Source organism: Sus scrofa, chromosome 3, assembly GCF_000003025.6.
Source record: "Sus scrofa isolate TJ Tabasco breed Duroc chromosome 3, Sscrofa11.1, whole genome shotgun sequence".
Classification (NCBI taxonomy): Eukaryota; Metazoa; Chordata; class Mammalia; order Artiodactyla; family Suidae; genus Sus; species Sus scrofa.
This window is the reverse complement of record NC_010445.4, coordinates 29,042,842-29,061,428: the sequence shown is the minus strand read 5'-3', so window position 1 is coordinate 29,061,428 and position 18,587 is coordinate 29,042,842. Positions and strand designations below refer to the sequence as shown.

Below are 18,587 nucleotides of genomic sequence, written 5' to 3'. Positions count from 1 at the left end.
GCTTCACTAACTTTTTTTTCTATTGATTTAGGTTTGGGTTTTATTTTTTTGTTTTTTTTTGGGTTTTTTTGTCATTTATTTCTGCTCTGATCTTTATGATTTCTTCTACTCACTTTGTGTTTTGTTTGTTCTTCTTTTGCTAGTTCCTTTAGGTGTAAGGTTTGGATGTGTATTTGAGATTTTTCTTGTTTTCTCAGGCAGGTTTGTATTACTATAAAATTCCCTCCAGGAACTGCTTTTGCTGCATCCTGCAGATTTTGGATTGTTGTGTTTTCATTCATTTCCAGGTATTATTTTATTTCCTCTTTATTGCTCTAGTGACCCACTAGTTGTTTAGTAGCATATTGTTTAGCTTTCATGTATTTGTGTTTTTATAGTCTCTTAATGGTCGATTTCTAATCTCACAGTGTTGTGGTCATAAAAGATACTTGATATTATTTCAATTTTCTTAAATTTAACAAGTCTTGTTTTTGTGCCCTCGGATGTGATCTATCCTGGAGAATGTACCATGTACACCTGAAAAGAATGTGTATTCTACTGTTTTTGGATGAAATGTTCTATATATCTATTAAGTCCATTTGTCTAATGTGTCTTTTAGGCCAGTGTTTCTTTATTGATATTTTGTCTTATGATCTTTCCATTGATGTAAGTGAGGTATTAAAGTCTCCTACTATTACTGTGTTACTGTCAGTTTCTCCCTTTATCTTTGCTAATATTTGTCTTACGTATTTGGGCGCTCCTATTTTGGGTGCATATAATTTTACAATTGTTACGTATTCTCGGATTGATCCTCTGATCATTATGTAACGTCCTTTTTTATCTCTCATTGGCATCTTTGTTTCAAAGTCTAAATTTTTCTAAGTATTGCTACTCTAACTGTATTTTCATTTCCATTTCCATGGAATACTTTTTTCCATCCCCTTACTTTCAGTCTGTGTGTGTCTTTAGATCTGTATTTTTACAAAATGCACTTGGGTTCATTTATTGTGTTTGTATTCAATTTTGGGTGTTGCATATTTCTTTATTTTTGAGTATATGATACATTAACACGCTTCTAAAAGTCAAAACTATACCAGAAATGATGTTCTCAGTAAAGTGTTGCTGCCTGCCTCTTTTCCCATCTCCTTCCAGTCTGCTACTCCTTTCCACCCTGTTTCCATATCCACTGAAGTCAATTCATCTCATTAGTTTCTAGTTTACTCTTCTTCTCCCCCTCCGCCACTGAAGCAGTTATAAGTGTATTTTATTGTTCCCACTTCTCTTTTACACAAGAAGTAACATTGATACTGTTCTGTAGTTTGCTTCCCCCCACCCCCTCACCTAATGTATTCTGAAGACCTTCTCCAGTCAGTTCATGGAGTTATTCCTTAGTCCTTTTTACAGCTGTGAAGTATTCTGTGGTGTGGATGTGCCATAGTTTTTCAAACAGTCTCCTGTGTGTGGGCATTTAAGTCGTTTCAAGTATTTTGCAGTAACACACAGTGCTGTAGTAAATAACTCTGGGCATATACCATTTTATAATTTTGGAGGTGTATCCTTCAAGTGAATTCCTGGATGTGGAATTGCTGGGTCAAGAGGTAATTGCATTTGTAGTTTTGTTAGATTTTGCCAAATTCCTCTTTCAAAGGGCTGTTGCAGGGTGCATTTCAATCAACGTTGTATGAGAATGTTTGTTTCCCCCACAAGCACACCACCAGAATGTATTGTCAAACTTTTTTCCCTGTTGGTATTTTGATGTAATTTTAATTGCATATCTATAATTATGATTAAGGTTGAACATCTTTTCATAAGTGTAAGGGCCATTTCAGAATCTGTTTTTTGGAGGAGAGTGTGAATTATTTATTCATTCTCTGTCAGGATTTTAAACTTTAAAAAAATTTTTAAAGAGTTATTTATGAATTGAGGAGATGAGCCCTTCCCATCAGAGTTTTTGTTTTGTTTTTACTGCACCCAAAATTTATCATTCTTTTTTTTTTTATTGCCTTTGGGTATAGGATCATAGTTAGAAAACTTTATGACTATGGATTCCATCAATATTAGAGTCTTCATATAATTTGATTATTTTAAAAATGATTTTATCCCTGATCTACTTGGAGTTTATTTTTATCTATTAAGGCTCTTTCTCCCTCCCTGTATGGCACTTTTTTTCGTATGTTTTCTGGTTTACCTTGGGTGTTATTTTTTCCATATGAACTTAAGTATCAACTTATTTAACTCCATTAAGAAGCCTATTGAGGAGTTCCCGTCGTGGCTCAGTGGTAATGAACCCGACTATTATCCATGAGGATGCAGATTCAATCCCTGGCATCGCTCAGTGGGTTAAGGATCCGGCATTGTCGTGAGCTGTGGTGTAGGTTACAGATGCAACTTGGACCTGGTGTTGCTGTGGCTGTGGTATAGGCCAGTGGCTGCAGCTCCAAATGGACCTCTAGCCTGGGAACTTCCATATGCCGTGGGTGCGGCCCTAAAAAGACACACACACCAAAAAAAGCCTGTTGAAATTTTTATTGAAATTGCATTAAATCTGTACATTAACTTAGAGAAAATCAGCACTTTTTATGATGTGCTATTATCCTATCCAAGAACAAGTACTATCTTTCTATCAAGCCTGTTTTGTGGTTTTTTTTAGGAGTTTTGCACATATCTTAAGTTTACTCTTTTTTTTTTTTTTTTTTTTTTTTTTGTCTTTTTGCCATTTCTTGGGCCGCTCCTGCAGCATATGGAAGTTCCCAGGCTAGGGGTCTAATCGGAACTGTAGCCACCGGCCTACACCGGAGCCATAGCAACGCGGTATCCGAGCGGAATCTGCAACCTTCACCACAGCTCATGGCAATGCCGGATCCTTAACCCAATGAGCAAGGCCAGGGATCGAACCCGCAACCTCATGGTTCCTAGTTGGATTCGTTAACCACTGAGCCACGACAGGAACTCCTAAATTTACTTTTAAGTTTCTGTCTTTTTGCTTTTTTTCATGGAGTTTTCTCTGCTATTATAGTCTTTAACTGCTTATTTGTGTATTTAAAAGCTATTTGTTTCTGTATGTATTTGATTTATCCTGCTTAAAATTTGTCAGGTTTCCTAAATCAGTAAATATATGTATTTCATCAGATTGGGGGAATTTTCAGGCATTCTCTTTGCAAAGATGTTTTCAGCCTTGTTCTGTCTCTGCCCTCCTGGAACTCTAGCTACACATAGCCTTATGATGTATGTCATCCTATGGGCCCACTAGGGCTCTGTTATTGGGTTGTTGTTTTTTTTTAATCTTTTTTCTTAGGCACATAGTTTATTTTCATTCTTTCATTTTTGTTGATATAATGGTTTATGGACTTGAATTCTTCTCAGATCATCGCTTTAAATATATGCCATAGATTCTGATTATACCCCAAAACACTCTTTTTTAAAAAAATTCTTTTATTTCAGTTTATATTTTTTTCTTCTGTGAGTTAATAGATGTTATTAATTTCCACGTAGACAAGCCTTTTTAGTTTTTTATTTTATTAGTAATTTCTAGTGTTACATTACATTGATATCAGTGTGTTTATAATATTTTTTATTTTATTAAATTCACTGGAGTTTTCTTTGTGACCTAATATGATTGTTTGTTGCATAAGCCGTGTTTTTTGAGACGGCGTCTTCTGTCTCAGGGTGTGAAGGTCACTATAGAGCGATAGGTCTCATTGATCATGCCGTTTTGGTTTTACGTATCCTTACTTATTTTTTTGTCTGCATATCCGTCTTGCACTGAGAGTAGCATTTACAGTCTCCTGTTATTTGTGTGCTTCGGTCTATGCCACTGTGCTTCTCCTGGCCTGTTTGTTTTCTAAGGGTAGTTCTATTGTTTTGTCCATAGTCACAACTGTCATATCCTCATCCATCACGGCTTTTCGCATTAAGCATGTCCTTCTTTGTCGCATGAAATGTTTTTTGCTGACATTTTTGTTTGTTTGTTTTCCCTGTTCAGGGTCACTACCCCTTCACGGGCCTCATCTGTAGCACACACCAGTCCACCAGAGTCCTACAGACCCTCCGCCACCACGCGCATCATACCAGCACACACGAGAAGTCACTCCATTATTACATATGGCCCCGTTTTATTTTATTTATTTTAATGGGATTTGGGGGGGGGTTGTTTTTGTTTTAAGAGTCTTTAGATCAGTTCTGCTGCTCAGTTGTTTTCAGAGTTTAGATGCCGAGGTACATAATCTTCTGTGACATTAAAGTTTTGTAAATAGTAGAGACTCTTTCAAAGTTACCATATCACATCAAACAATTTGTCTGTTTCCAGAAGTGCCATTGTCTTTTTTTTTTTAAAGCAACAAAAGGAAGTTTTTCATTAAAAGTTATTGAAGTATAACTGAAGTATGTACAATCAATTGCACATATTTAAGGTATTCAACCTAAAGAATTTTGATAGCACCATAATCAAAATAACATTTTCATCACTCTGAAAAATTTCCTTGTGGCCCTTTGTAATCATTCTTCTTTCCACCACACAGTCTCCAGGCAACCACTGATCTGCTTTTTGTCACTCTAGATTAGTTTGCGTTTTCTAGAATTCTTTATAAATGGAATCACACATACATGTTCCCTTTTTTTTTGTCTGGCATCTTTTATTCAGCATAATTATTTTGAGATTTATCCATGTTATAGTATGTTATTACTTTTTATTGCTGATTAATATTCCATTTTATGGATACACCAAAACATACTCATTTACCTGTGTATAGATGGTTATTTGCAGTTTCTAGCTGTTAAAAATAAAGCTGCCAATAAAGTTCTATTCATGAAACCATAGTTTCTTCAAAAGATAAGCATCACTTCCTATATGACCAAGCCTTTATTCAAAAGGAGTGTAACTGTCTATGTAAAGATTTATACAAAAATGTTCACGACAAAACGATTCATAGTAGCTCAAAACTGAAATGGGAAGGAGCCAACTAGTGTTATGTGCAGCCACATGGATCTCTCGCAGAATCATTCTGCTTAGTGAGTGAATTCAGACACAAAAGACTCCATATTGTATGATTTCATTGACTTGCAATACTGGGAAAGGCCAACTATTCTGTAGTGATAGAAAGCAGATCGGGGATTACCTGAGGCTGAGGATGTCCTGCAAAGCAGCAGGAAACTCTCGGGAATGATGAAAATGTTGTGGACCTCAAGTGGGGCCGTGGTCTCACAGGTGTCTACCTCCATCCAAACTCCCCAAATTATACACTGAGCGAATGTACCTTACTGTCTTTATACCTCAGTAATCTTGATTTTTAAATGTCTGTCAGACCCTATGATGACAACAAAAAAGTAGCAGGTCGTTTCCTGTAAGGAAGATGCTTACCATCTACTGTGGACTACGAATGTAAGAACTTCATTACAGATGAAGGAAATGCAGGTCCAGCTTTTGAAAATTGTAAATTGAATAAGATGGGGAAGGGATATCAGGAATGTGAAGAATATCCACATGAGTTGAGAGAAAGCAGAGGAGCTGTGAAAAGCACCCCTTTCCGCGGTGGAGTACCCTCTGCGTCTTCCAAGCAGAGATGCTTACGTGAAGATGTTCGTTGTTCATGAATACACTTGACTGTCAAGGACTGCAACCTATGCAATATTTTTTTACTTTTCTAATACGAAAGAAAGTTTGCTTTAAAAAAAAGTCTTTCCCAGATTGTATATATGCATATGTATGACTGGGTCAGCTTGTTGTCCAACAGAAATTGGCACAACATTGTAAATCAGCTATAATTAAATGAATAAATATTAAAAATAATTTAGAGACTAGAGCACAGATTAAAAAAAAGCGCTTTCAACCAAGGTTCTGTGAGAAAATTAATCCTTACAAATGTGGTTAGAGTGACTGTTTTTTTTCAATTATTCCAAGGATGGCATAGCTAAGAGCAGTCTAGATGCACAGGAGAAAAGTTAATTTGTTCTGTACCGTGGATGCCTTTGGGCATGAGGGCTTATTCTCTCACAGAACCCACTGCGAAAGGCTAGTGTCCTGCACTGTACCGCCTCGGTTACAAGTCTCTCTTCTGCTCCTTAGAAGTCGTGTTGCTGGGCAAGTTATTTACCCCTTGGTGCCCTGATGCAAAAGGAGAGAGTAGTAGATAGAGTTATCAAGGAGAGTAAATGGAGCCGGCACGTGTGATGTACCCGGCACTGTGCACACATGCAGTGCGTCAGTGCACAGCCCGGGACATGCAGCCATTGGTGACCTGCACCATCATCTTAGTAGTCACAGAATGCTGAGTCCTCCTGTGACAGGTGCTCTGAGTGTTCAGACCTGTCTCTTTGGGGATGTTGAGCGACATCCTGGAAAGCTTCTGGAAGAGATTGATACTGGACCTAGTTCTTGCTTGGGTACAGTTTCCATGGGCAGAGGTCAGAAATAAGAGAATTTCAGGCAGAAGAGAAAACTTGAGCAAAGAAAGACAAGGAAAACTCAAGTGTATTAGGGCATAAAGCAGCTTGATTGAGCTGAAGCCTAGGGAACACATTGCAGGTTAATAACGCTCCTCAGGAGAGTGGAGACAAAGCATTGATCACTTCGAATGCCAAGCTAGGAAATGTGGGCAGAATTAGGTTGGTAGGGAGAGGCCGGGGTGCATATGGGTCATTTGAGTGGCATTCATTTATTTATACCAGCAGCATTCATTGAGCAGGCGTAAGGACTACAAGCATGAATAAGACAGCATGGATTGGTTTTAAAGTGCATTGTCTAGAGCTGGACCAAACTGAGGTCTAGGCTAGCCCATTGCTTGTCTTTAAAAAACAAAAAACAGAAGAAACAAACAAATGAAAAACAACTTTGTTTTTCCAGTAAAGTCAAGTAAAGCCTGTCTTACGAAATTAGAGATGAATTAGTGCTGAGTATAGCATATAATCTTAAAATCAAGGGTATTTTAACTGCAGAAGGAAAATGCATTTAGAAATTGCCATTTAGGGAGTTCACATCATGGCTCAGCAGAAACGAATCTGACTAGCATCCATGAGGACACAGGTTCAATCCCTGGCCTCGCTCAGTGGGTTAAAGAATCCGGCGTTGCTGTGAGCTGTGGTGTAGGTCACAGACATGGCTTGGATCCCGAGTTGCTGTGGCTGTGGCACAGGCTGGCAGCCACAACTCCAATTCGCCTCCTAATCCCACAGGTGTAGCCCTAAAAAGACAAAAGAAAAGAAATTGCCATTTAGAAAGCAACAAGTGCAGGAATCCGAGGTAGGGTATATGTGTTTCTGTGTGCGTTGGGGTGTCGAGAGTTGATGCCAGTGTGGTCTCAGTGGGCACAAAGGATCCTAGCGGAGAAGTTGGATTCACTGATCACCGTTTTGTAAGTAGGTGGAAGGAAACTACAGTCCTAAACAGAGTGTCAGGCTTCCCCTTGACAAGAAAAAAAGATGACTTTTTCCTCGAAGACAGAAGGTAGGACGAGAGTGAGAAAGCGAAATGGAGTTTATGTCTGAAGACCTCAGTATTCATAAATCTCACAGGGCCCGTTACTTGCAGAAAAACGTATTGGAACAGTGGTGCCGGTCATTCAAAGTGAGTCAGTGAGTGATAAAGGAAACATTTGGGAGCATGTGTGAGGGCACGGCAGGATTTTATATTGAACCTGGGACATCGTCATGCTCCCTTAATTTCTCAAGCCATGCTTGGTGTTATCTCTGCCTTTTGTCATGACTCCCAAGATCGCAGAATAGGATACCCAGTCATACGAGCTAAACAAAGGCCAATACTTAAAGCTCATCTCAGGATAAGGTTGTGGAAGCCCAGCAGCAAAGTTAAACAGGCCCCCTCTCCCCATTTGTGTCATACAGTGAAGGTAGCGGTTCCCAAACTTAAGAAATGTACTGACCCTTTAAGAACAAGTAGGTGACTTAATTTTTATTAGTATAATGTTGCAGAATTAGGTACAACTCTAAAAGAAGTGTAAACTCCTTGTGCTCAGTAGCACTTACACAACTGTAAAGCAAGAACACTTTTTTGTACATTATTTTCAAAAATCTACAAAGCTAATGAAATTCTAGTCAATGTTAATTTACCATGACAGATACATTTTTTGCATAAATGTGGCTGCAGCGGATCAGCTGACCGGTGCTCCTGGCTCCAGCACCAGCTCAGCCCCAGTGCTGCACCTGCCATGATGACGCATTTCTCCCATCTTCTCTGTTCAAACCCCTGCAGGCTGCAAACACTTTGTCTTCTCCAGGCTTGAATATGTCAGCATCACAATATCCGGCTCTCTTTACTCTTCATTCTTACATGGCAACACTTGGCTTTTTTTTCTTCAAGGTTAACAACATGAAAACACAATTTTTTTTTTTTTTTTTTTTTTTTTTTTGTCTTTTTGCCTTTTCTTGGGCTGCTCCCGTGGCATATGGAGGTTCCCCAGGCTAGGGGTCCAATCGGAGCTGTAGCCACCATCCTACACCAGAGCCACAGCAAACTCGGGATCCGAGCCGAGTCTGCAGCCTACACCACAGCTCACGGCAACGCCAGATCTTTAACCCACTGAGCAAGGCCAGGGATCAAACCCGCAACCTCATGGTTCCTAGTTGGATTCATTAACCACTGAGCCACAACAGGAACTCTGAAAACACAAAATTTTTAAATTTTCCATAAAGAACTCATCCAAGAATACATCCTTGGGTCCCTGAAATTATGTCCTATGGTTTGTTCTGTCCAGTTCTCAGAGCCCATGGCTGACTATTGGGCTGTAATTAGTACCCTGGGGCAGTTTTTCTATTTCATTGTTCCCGTCAAGTGAAAAAGTATCAGCAAGGTTCTCTGCAAGTATAAATATTTCACATTTAATCTAGTAAATGAAATCTCAAGTCGCAGAAAGCTGTTGGAAGGTATTAAGGGCCCAACCAAAAAATGATGAACTTTACATGCACCCACAGCAGCCTCAGCGGGTGGGGCCGGGCATCAGAATGTGTGTGGCGGCCTGGTTCGAGCGCTGGTCCTGCACTGATGCCTGCGTCTGTATGTCTTACCAGAGAAACCCCAAAGCTAGCAGACATGCAGCCTTGGAGGATAACCAAGGAGGTAATTCCAGAAATGAACCCCAACAGATTCCACCATTTGGGGAGTGCCTGTTGGTCCTGTCCTAGGAATTTTATATGCGTTTTCCCCCGATTTTTATAATCACAGGAAACAACTACTGCTGTTATTGTTGATGCACTTCTATGGCTGAGGCAGCCACAGCACAAGGATGTGGCCACTTTTCCAAGATCTCAGAGATTTTTCAGCCAACTTACGTTTGAAGTCATGTTCCTTCCACAAAACCGTCCTGTCTCTAATATTCATAAATCCATCTTAGATATTATCACCACCCTCTCCAAAATTAAATTCCCAACTTTCCCTAATACATGCCACTGAAAATCACATGTAAATATAGTAAAAAGAAAAAGCAAACAAGCAGGCTTTTGGTGACAAGAATGTCAGGGTGAGAAAACCAGGACTAAGGACATGTGTTCACCGGGAGATCCTGCTGTGGCACTGTGGGTTAAAGATCCAGCATTGTCTCTGTGGCGACGTGGGTTCAGTCCCTGGCCAGTCCAGTGGGTTAAGGAGCCAGCATTGCTGCAGTTGAGGCACAGGCTGCAGTTGTGTCTTGGATCTGATCCTTGGCTGTGAATATTATATGGAAATCACAGGAAATAGTTGTTTCCTGTGATTATAAAAATTGGGGGAAAACGCATATAAAATTCCTAGGACAGGACCAACAGGCACTCCCCAAATGGTGGAATCTGTTGGGGTTCATTTCTGGAATTACCTCCTTGGTTATCCTCCAAGGGCTGCATGTCTGCTAGCTTTGGGGTTTCTCTGGCAAGACATACAGACGCAGGCATCAGTGCAGGACCAGCGCTCGGGTGCAACCAGAAAAGAAAAAACAAAAAACCTATGCCTTCACTGGAAGAGTGACTTAAAAACACTCATTCCTTATCTGAATTGCACTTTTTTTTTTTTTTTAAAGGGCTGTACTTGCATCATGTGGAAGTTCCCCAGGCTACAGGTTGAATCTGAGCCACAGCCACAGCAACGCAGGATCTGAGCCGCGTCTGCAACCTACACCACAGCTTATGGCAATGCCGGGTCCTTTAAGCCACCGAGCAAGGCTAGGGATCGAACCCGCATCCTCATATACTAGTCAGGTTCATTACTGCTGAGCCACAGCGGGAACTCCTGAACTGCACTTTAAAAAACAACAGCAACTATCAATACATGTTTCCCTCAGAGCTGCTGAGGGTCAGAAAGATCCTCAAGAATCCACCAGATTTTCTTGTGATCGAAAAACCATTATCACAGATGGTGAACATTTGTTGTTTTCTCATTGAGGGTTTCCTACACACAGTTCATTCTTATTATTGTACTATTTTTCCTCAACAAAGAAGTACTGGCTTTCCCTCTTGCAGATGAAGCATTCTCAACAGGAGTGAAAATTGATGCTTGGGGAATGGGCAAAAAATCCTTTTTTAATGTATAATGTACAGCTATACATACAACATACAAACAGGTATACAGTAAGTCTGTGGTATTAAAGTTGCATGGAAAGCGATTTGAAAGAAGTTATATTAAAAAGGATCAGGAGCTAGGCTGTAAAAAAAGAAAGAAAAAGGTCAAGAAGCCCTACGGTAGACAGTTCCTTGTTGCTACAAGTGCTGACCTCAGCATCACACTGGTCATCACTTCACGATGTGCCTTCTGGTCCCCACTAGGACTTGAACCTCTTACCCCGTCACCCCTCCCTTCTATTCACACTAAACCCTCTGAGATGTAGTCATCCCTTTCTCCCTTGTGTTCCATACCTCAGAGTTCCAGCAAGGCCGCTTGGAAGGTGCAGAATCTTTGTTTTCCATCTTCCAGCCAGTTGTCTGTATTTATGTGTTTATAAGGAACTTATCAGGCTTAGAAACAGAGAAAGGATTTGGATGACTTTCTTAGAACTGACAAAGCTCCTTCTGTCATCTCTTGATTCTCCACAAAACTAAAGGTTTGGGCAGGAGACAGAGGGCACCAGTCACTTAACTGCTGTCAGGACGCTGCGATGGGCTGGTGCCGCTGTGGTGTGAGATCTGCCCAAGAGGAGTTAGGAAACGTGTCCTCTGCCGCACGGCAAGTTGTCTTCCCTCAGTGGAAGCAGGGTTAATCGGCAGGGCGCGTGTGGTCCAGTTCCAATCCTGAGAAACCTCGCCAGGGTTGCCGTTCACGTCCTCAGAGAGGATGAAGCCCACACAAGAGGCCGTATTCTTGAATGAAAGGTTATCATAAACACAGATGACAGACCTAATATTGGATTCTTTTGCCCAGTTGTAGTATCAGTTATGCTACAGTACTTACTTGCTCAAATCATTGATATTCTTCCAAAATCTTATGATCTTAGACGTGTCAGAAAATGAACCCCTCCCCATGAAACCGTCCGTCATTTCCGTAATCTCTCTATATCTGCAGTCTTACTCAGTGTCCGTGTATCTGAACAGTGGTTCAGATGGAGGACTTGGAAGACGCACTGTCTGAGTGCCCAGACAGCACTCTGTGAATGTCCTTGTTTCCAAAAATATATATATATATTTTCAGTTACCAGGATTATCAAGTTGGGCCAAATAATTATCGAATTATTGGGATTTACCATAACCCTTTAGTAATTGTCAAGAGGTATAATATTTTATTGTGGTGTTTATAATGTTAAGAGAAAATTAAAGCTCAAATAGATATTTTACTGAAAATATGACACCCATAGGAAAAATACTTATGTGTCATCTGAATTGAAATTTTTCTCCCTAAATGCATCCCACCTGACCAACCACCTCTCCATAAACTTTGTGGTACTGCATTCAGACTGTGAGAAGGAAGCCTGCGTTTGCTCCTGTGAACCAGGGAGCGGCCCCCAGAGGACCTGTTACAAAGAAGCACCAAGAGGCAGAGGCGACAAGGGCGTCTTCCTCGTCTCGGGCCAGAACCCTGAAGCCATACGCGCAGTGCTTAGCCATCTCTTTCCATTCTGCTACTGATTGTTCATTCATTATTTTTGAGTGTTTTTACGTTGGTGGAACATTGCCCAGTTGGTAGCACTCTCAGGTTTTTCCTTATTGAAGCATATCTTCATCAGAGCGACGGTCTTTTTTGTCAGCAGTTTTGTAAGCATATATTGACTCTGCCAAGTTTTTGTGTAGGTCCCTTGAGCCGTGTTTGTTTCTGTTCCGACTCCCTGAAGCCTTTCTTGGATTGTTCCTAGTCTCCAAGCCATACGCTTTTTCTCACGCTTATTAAATATCTGTGCTTGGGGTAGTGGGAAAATTGACCAGATTTATGGTATTCTCTTTCATACTAAAACAGCTCTTTTGAGTGTAGACGCAAACACCGTGGAAGCAGATTTATCATAGCCAAAGTGAATTTAATCACCTATCATCTGACGTTAAATGTCCCTCATGACAATAGAGCCAAATGACCCTGTGGATGATGTAGCACATTGAGTAAGCAGTTCACGTGTCACCTGCGGGCTGCTTTTACCAGGAGAGAATGCTAGTCTCCTTCTTCCCTCCAGCCCTGATTCCATCCAAAAGACATTGGGGCTGGGCAAGGCAGCTGTCCTGTGGGAGTGCAGGCTTCAGAGCCCCTCTGGGGCAAGGAGACATCTACACAGGGATTGGCTTCTGCAGTGACAGTAATGGGGTGAACAGGGCATCCATGAGTGGAGTGGCTGAGACAAGGTTCTCACTACAGGGGAGGGAGGTTACAAATACAGAAAAGAAAGAAACAGCATAAACCTGCGGGGTTATTGGAGTTGGAGGCACTGGGCTGAACTCATGGCTTTTTAATATACATATATATATGTACATACTTAAATATAGGTCTGTGTTTACATCTGTTAATAGACGTAAACTCACAGGAGTTCCCGCTGTGGCACAGCGCAATTGGTGGCATCTCTGCAGCACCAGGACACAGGTTTGATCTCTGGCCCAGCACAGTGGGTTAAAGGATCTGCTGTTGCCACAGCTGTGGCATAGGGCTGCAACTGTGCCTGGGATCTGACCCCTGGCCTGGGCAGTCCACATGCTGAAGGGCGGCCAAAAATAAATAAATAAAATAAACTCACAGACATATTCCCTACCTATGACTGCAGAAAAGGCCTGGGAACAGTGACCCTCAGATAGCATTGAGCACACCATGGTTTCTCAGCAGAGCAGGAAAAGTGAATCGTAAGCTTCGACCATCGTGTGCCAAGAAGTAAGAAAGTGCTCAAATGATGAGGTCAAAACAGTAAGGAGCGGAAGCCAGCTCAAAGGGATTCCCACTGACCAGTTCTGGAATGATTTGAGCTTCGAAATGATAATGTAAGAGCATGTTACAACCCTTTGAATGACATAGGAATCCCTGAGACCACACTGATACAAATAGATAAGCCAAATGAAGAGAAGGTTTTTTCCTTACATTAGGGTGTGCCACTATGAAATGTAGAAGGAATGATGGGATTTTTAAAATCACCATTTGGCAGTCATCCTAGAAATAAGTAACTCGGCCCCATAAAATAATTATAAAGAGAAATTAACTTTGCAGTGAAGAAACCTGGCCAATACGACTTTAATAAATTAATAAAAATAAACATCATCAGCTGTGAGACAGATTGAATTTGTGCACCACCTGATGGGATGCAGAGAACACATCGTTGTTTCCGTGGCATTGCTGGCAGAAATATTCCTGCCGTGGCTTATATTTAATCTTGAAGACACATCAAGTGAATTCTAACCGAGGGTAATTCTCCAAGGTGACTCGCCTGTAATCTTCAAAAGTCAAGGAAAGAAATGTCAGGAAAGACTGAGAAACTGTTTTAAGATGAAAAAAACTAAAGAGACTTGGAAACTCAGTGCCATATGTAATTTTGCTCAAAAGGATGTTGTTGGAACAGCAAGTGGAGCTGGAATGGAGTCTGAATTAGACGGCAGTCATATATCAGGGTTAATTTCCAATACTGGTGGTCATACTGTGCACGGGGAGAATATCCTTGTTTGTAGGACTTGTACAGCAGAGCACTTAAAGAGGTGGGGTACCAGAGCCTTCTCTCAGATGGTTCAGGAAAATGCTCTGTGAATGTGAAATTATTGCAGATGTTTTCAAACAGCAAAGTAGGGAGTTCCTCCTCTGTGGCTCAGTGGGTTAAGGACCAGATGTCTCTGAGAGGACGCGGGTTCGATCCCTGGCCTCCCTCAGTGGGTTAAGGATCCAGCATTGATGCAAGCCACAACGTAGGTCATAGGTGAGGCTCAGATTTGGTGTTGCTGTGGCAGTGGTGTAGGCCACAACTGCAGCTCTGATTTGACCCCTGGCTCAGGAACTTCCATATGCCTCAGGTGCAGCCATAAAAGGGGTGGGAAGCAAATTAAGTGTTCTTTTAGGCATATTCACTATTAGAGAAATCATTATTCCCTTTCAGAATTACAGAGGCAAAACTTGTAATATAAACTTACAACAAGAAAATGTTTCCTTATTGCGTTTTTTTTTTAATATTTATTGGATACAAAAACAATAAGCTTACAGAGGATCCTTAAAAGAGAACTGTTTTACTTTTAAACATACTAAACACACACACATACACAGAGCCAATAAAGGATTTTTAAATGGCTGGTGTAGCTCTGTATCTACTCAGGTTTCTACACTTGCAGTTAAAAAGCAGTTGGGCACAATTTAAAAAGCAGCATCCTAAAAAGGATTTAGGGGTTTATCGTTTTTGTTCTGTTTGCAAAGTAATTAAGAATGTAGGCCCTGGAATCAAGCTGGCCACCGCTTATGAGATATGTGACCTCTGACAAAATATTTGATTTTTTTCTAAGCCTCAGTTTTCTCATCTATAAATTCAGATAACAACATTGAATTCACAGGTCTGTCAACAGAATAAATGAGATACTATATGAAGAGTACTTAGACTGCGGCTCTTTGTAAACACTTAAGTTGGCTGCTGTTATTGTTTCAGGAAAAATTAAATTGCTTTCATAAAAGCCTTCTAGTATGATTATGTTGGCTTCCTTCGCCCTCACTAGGAATAGAATTACTAGAAGGCCATAAAAGTTATGGTCTCTGCTGTTAAACATGTCCCAAGATCAAACTAAAATATGCTGGAAATGGAGCATATTTTAGTGGGTAGCAGGCACTGCATTGCCATAGAAAAAAAGACATGGGCTTTGAAGAACGAATAAGACTTTGGTTAAATTCCAGGCCTGCCACTCTTTCAAGCTTTGTGACTTTGGCCTCGGTCTGTAAAATGTCTATAATGTATGAATAATCAAAGAATCGCACAGGGCTATTGGGGGTTAAATGAGATAAACTTTATAAAACTTCTAATAAAGTGACCGACCGAAAGAATGTCTGCAAATAATGATGTTTATTTTTCTTACTCCTTAAAGGAGTGTAAGAACACTCTCTTAAAGGTGTAGGAACAGTTAATTTTGACGAATAGAAGCCTTAGGATCAGAAATAACAGCATTCAAGGGCATTTTTGAGAAGTGTGTTAAGTTTGTCCGCTGCTTGTTCCTGCAGGGGTTTAGACCAGCAATGATGGCTTTAAACTGCCTCAGAAGGAATTTCAGTTGACAAGACGCATGTCATGTGTTGTGTAATCTCATTCTCGAGAGATGCTGGAGAAGAGTAGATAACTATCTTTCTAGAACAGCACAGGTTTAGTGCACACCAGCCTTGGAACCAGGGACAAAGGAAAGAGTCTTCTTCTAGTCCGTATCTCTGTTAATTGATGAAAATATTGATTTTTCTGTCTGTAAAATGAACCTTTCTTTATTCCACAGAAGGACCATGTCAGATGCACATAGAAAGTGTATTTGTGTATTTTCTTTTAAAGAGAAAAAATGGGCTTTCTTTAAAGAACATGTATGCAGTTGTTTACCTTAAATTAGTGACGCTGCGTATTATCAAAAGAAGAGCTCTGAGTATTTTGCTTTAATTCATTCACTCAGTCATGCAACAAGTATTTATTGACAACTCTCCAGCATTCCAGACACTGCTAAATATTGATTATTTTTTTAAGAAAAGTGAACAGATCTCTCATGGAGGAGGACTCCGTCTACTGCTCTCACAACCTCTGAGGGGTTTTATGGGAGCTCTTTGCAAATGAACATACTTGGAACCATTGAAATAAGATTTTATTTATTTTTTGGCGTCGGCTGTAGATAGATGCACGTTTGGGGTGTATGCAGGCAGACTTGTTTCCGCTTTGCCTGGAGTTGCCTTACCTAGAGATCTTCCTCACGCAGCATCTCTGTGTCTAGAGGACAGCACCATGACTCGGGGAAGAGGTGCCCACTGATAGCTCAGGTGAACTTCAACTTGGCTGGTCGCTGGATCAGTCTGTTAGGAGCTAGAAGCTCTCGGTGTCTGCTTTTCGCGGCGGGGGAAGAGGATTTTTCCTTAGCACAATCATGGCGATGTTAACTCTCTCGGCCGACTAGTGGCACAAAGGAAAATTGCCGCCCAGGTCTGCATTGGCGGAGGCGGAAAGCCGCAGTTCGGACACTTCCCTGTGACAGCGCCGGCCGAGCCGGGGCGGGGAGAGCCGGGCGCAGCAGAGGCACGCCACGAGAGTGCTGTGAGGTGGCATGCCTCTGTTTTTATCCAGATTTGCCAGTAGCATGTTTATTCAGTGTGGTGCCTCTGCTGAGATAAGACCCTCTTCCTCTAGATGCCCTAGACCGCCGTCTGTTTAGCCGGAGAACTTAATGAGTAATGAATGTGCTTGGCCGGCTGATAGAAAGTATTTCCACGGTCCGCGGCTGTGTTTATAGAGAGCCGGAGAGAGACCACAGGCAGCAATTTGTCTTCTTAGGTATCAGCAAAGTCTTCTCTTTTTAACAACTAGGGGATTTATTTTTAACTGCTTGAGTCAGTGTTTGTCAGATGATTCGGACCATCAAACTGCAGCTCGAAGTCCCCGGTGCGGGGGAAGCTGGCATGGCAGGGGGAAGGGGGCTGGCTGGGAAAAGGGGTGGGCTCTCAGCATCGTGCCTCCGGGGCTCTGCCTCCCGACTACGTGGGAGAGTTTAGGGCTTCCAGCAGCCCAAGTGGATTTGCAGGTCAAGCTGGAAACTAAGGGGTAGCGTCTGCCTTCTGCGGCTTAAAAGACAGAATTGCCTGGTGGTTGGGTATTGTGAGGAGCACCCAGGAGCCAGGGACCAGGGGATTCTGAGCGCTGGCCTCTGCCGTTCCTTCGGCAAATTGAGCTTTTCTCCTGCTTGATGCTGCCTGTCTGCAGAAGCCTCTCACCATGATCGATAGCTCCAAGAAGCAGCAACAGGGCTTCCCGGAGATTTTAACTGCTGGCGATTTTGAGCCGCTCAAAGAAAAGGAATGCCTTGAAGGGAGCAACCAGAAAAGTCTCAAGGAAGGTCAGTCTGTCTGTGGCCAGGGGCAAAACTGCCGAATTCATATTCCTGTCAGCCGGGCCCAGCGTGTGTCTGCTTCCCATGCTGTGTGTCTGTCTACTCTCTGTCCAGTGTGTACCGGGTCCAAGTTCTCTGAAAGGAAAGCTTAATGCTGTTCCTGATAGCTCTTTCTCAAGATTGCTGAACTGATAGAACTCTAGAGATTTGGCAGCAGTGGATACAGTGGAGAGGGCTTAGGAAGCCAGTCGTCATTTCAGTAAAATCCTTCCAGGTTCATTTTGTCTATTTTCTCATGTTCTCCAATCTTGGGGGGCCCCCACCCCCACTTGCGGAGAGGCCATTTCCTTTTCAGTGTTTTTCAGAACACCGCTTCTTTTAGATTTACAAGCACGTAATTCCAGGAAAATGATTTTTTTTCTAATTAGCATGTTTATGGTTTGTATTGTTTAAAACCAAGAAGGTAACTAGCTCTTAATTATATCTTTAAATGTTTGGTTTAATTGGTTATCATGCACATTGCACCATCATTTTGTTTTGTTTTGTTTTCTTAAGCACATTACATAGTTTTGTGGGTTTTTTTTTTTTTTTAAACAAAGCAAGAAAGCTTAAGAATACTCTCAAATATTGTAAATGGCTACTGCACAGGTATGGCACTGATTGATTTAAGAAAAATGTCCAAAGGTCTGGGCATTACCGTCCTGTGTTCTGGCACACCCAAGTGTGCAAGACCTGTGCATGACATGCTTTGCTATAGCCGCTGGAGACCAGAGACCACTGAGTACAAAATTTGGAATGTTCAAAGAATAAGTTTTTCCTGAATTTGAGATTTGAAAGTCACCTTTCTCATGCCTGTTTACTTTGAATTTGATTTTCTGGTGTTCTTTGGGAGAAACCCCACTGCACCCCCACCCAGTCACCTCTTTTCATTTTCTCTGCTTTCAGCTCCTGCCCTCAGCCGCCCCCTCCACTCTCCACCCGCTCTTCCTCACCTTTAGAGACCCAGACAGTAAACGTAGTTACCTGCCGGACAGCATTTGTGCTTCTCCAAAACAATATGCCTCCTTGATTTTTTGGATACATTTAGAATATGAGAATGTGATGACAAACTAGTGCATTTTTAGAAGATAGTACTTTTGCCTACTGGTAGAAAAAACAAACATCTAGATGGAAACAAACACACAATGCAGTATAAATAGCTGTTGCCA

At 41.5% G+C, this 18,587-nt stretch overlaps 1 protein-coding gene across 20 annotated transcripts in view; it reads left to right on the top strand.

Annotated features, from left to right (window-relative positions):
- Positions 1–18,587, top strand: part of MKL2 (MKL1/myocardin like 2) — a 275,368-nt gene that overhangs the window by 178,697 nt on the left and 78,084 nt on the right. For 2 of the 20 annotated variants that reach the window (XM_021086580.1, XM_021086579.1), the window contains exons 1-2: positions 10,134–16,826; positions 17,253–17,385. The exons of the other annotated variants lie outside the window; for them this stretch is intronic. In XM_021086580.1, the coding sequence (XP_020942239.1) occupies positions 17,265–17,385 (121 nt within the window). In that variant the 5' untranslated portion in view covers positions 10,134–16,826; positions 17,253–17,264. Of the gene's footprint in view, positions 1–10,133; positions 16,827–17,252; positions 17,386–18,587 lie in introns of those variants that run through there. 20 annotated transcript variants of the gene reach the window in all.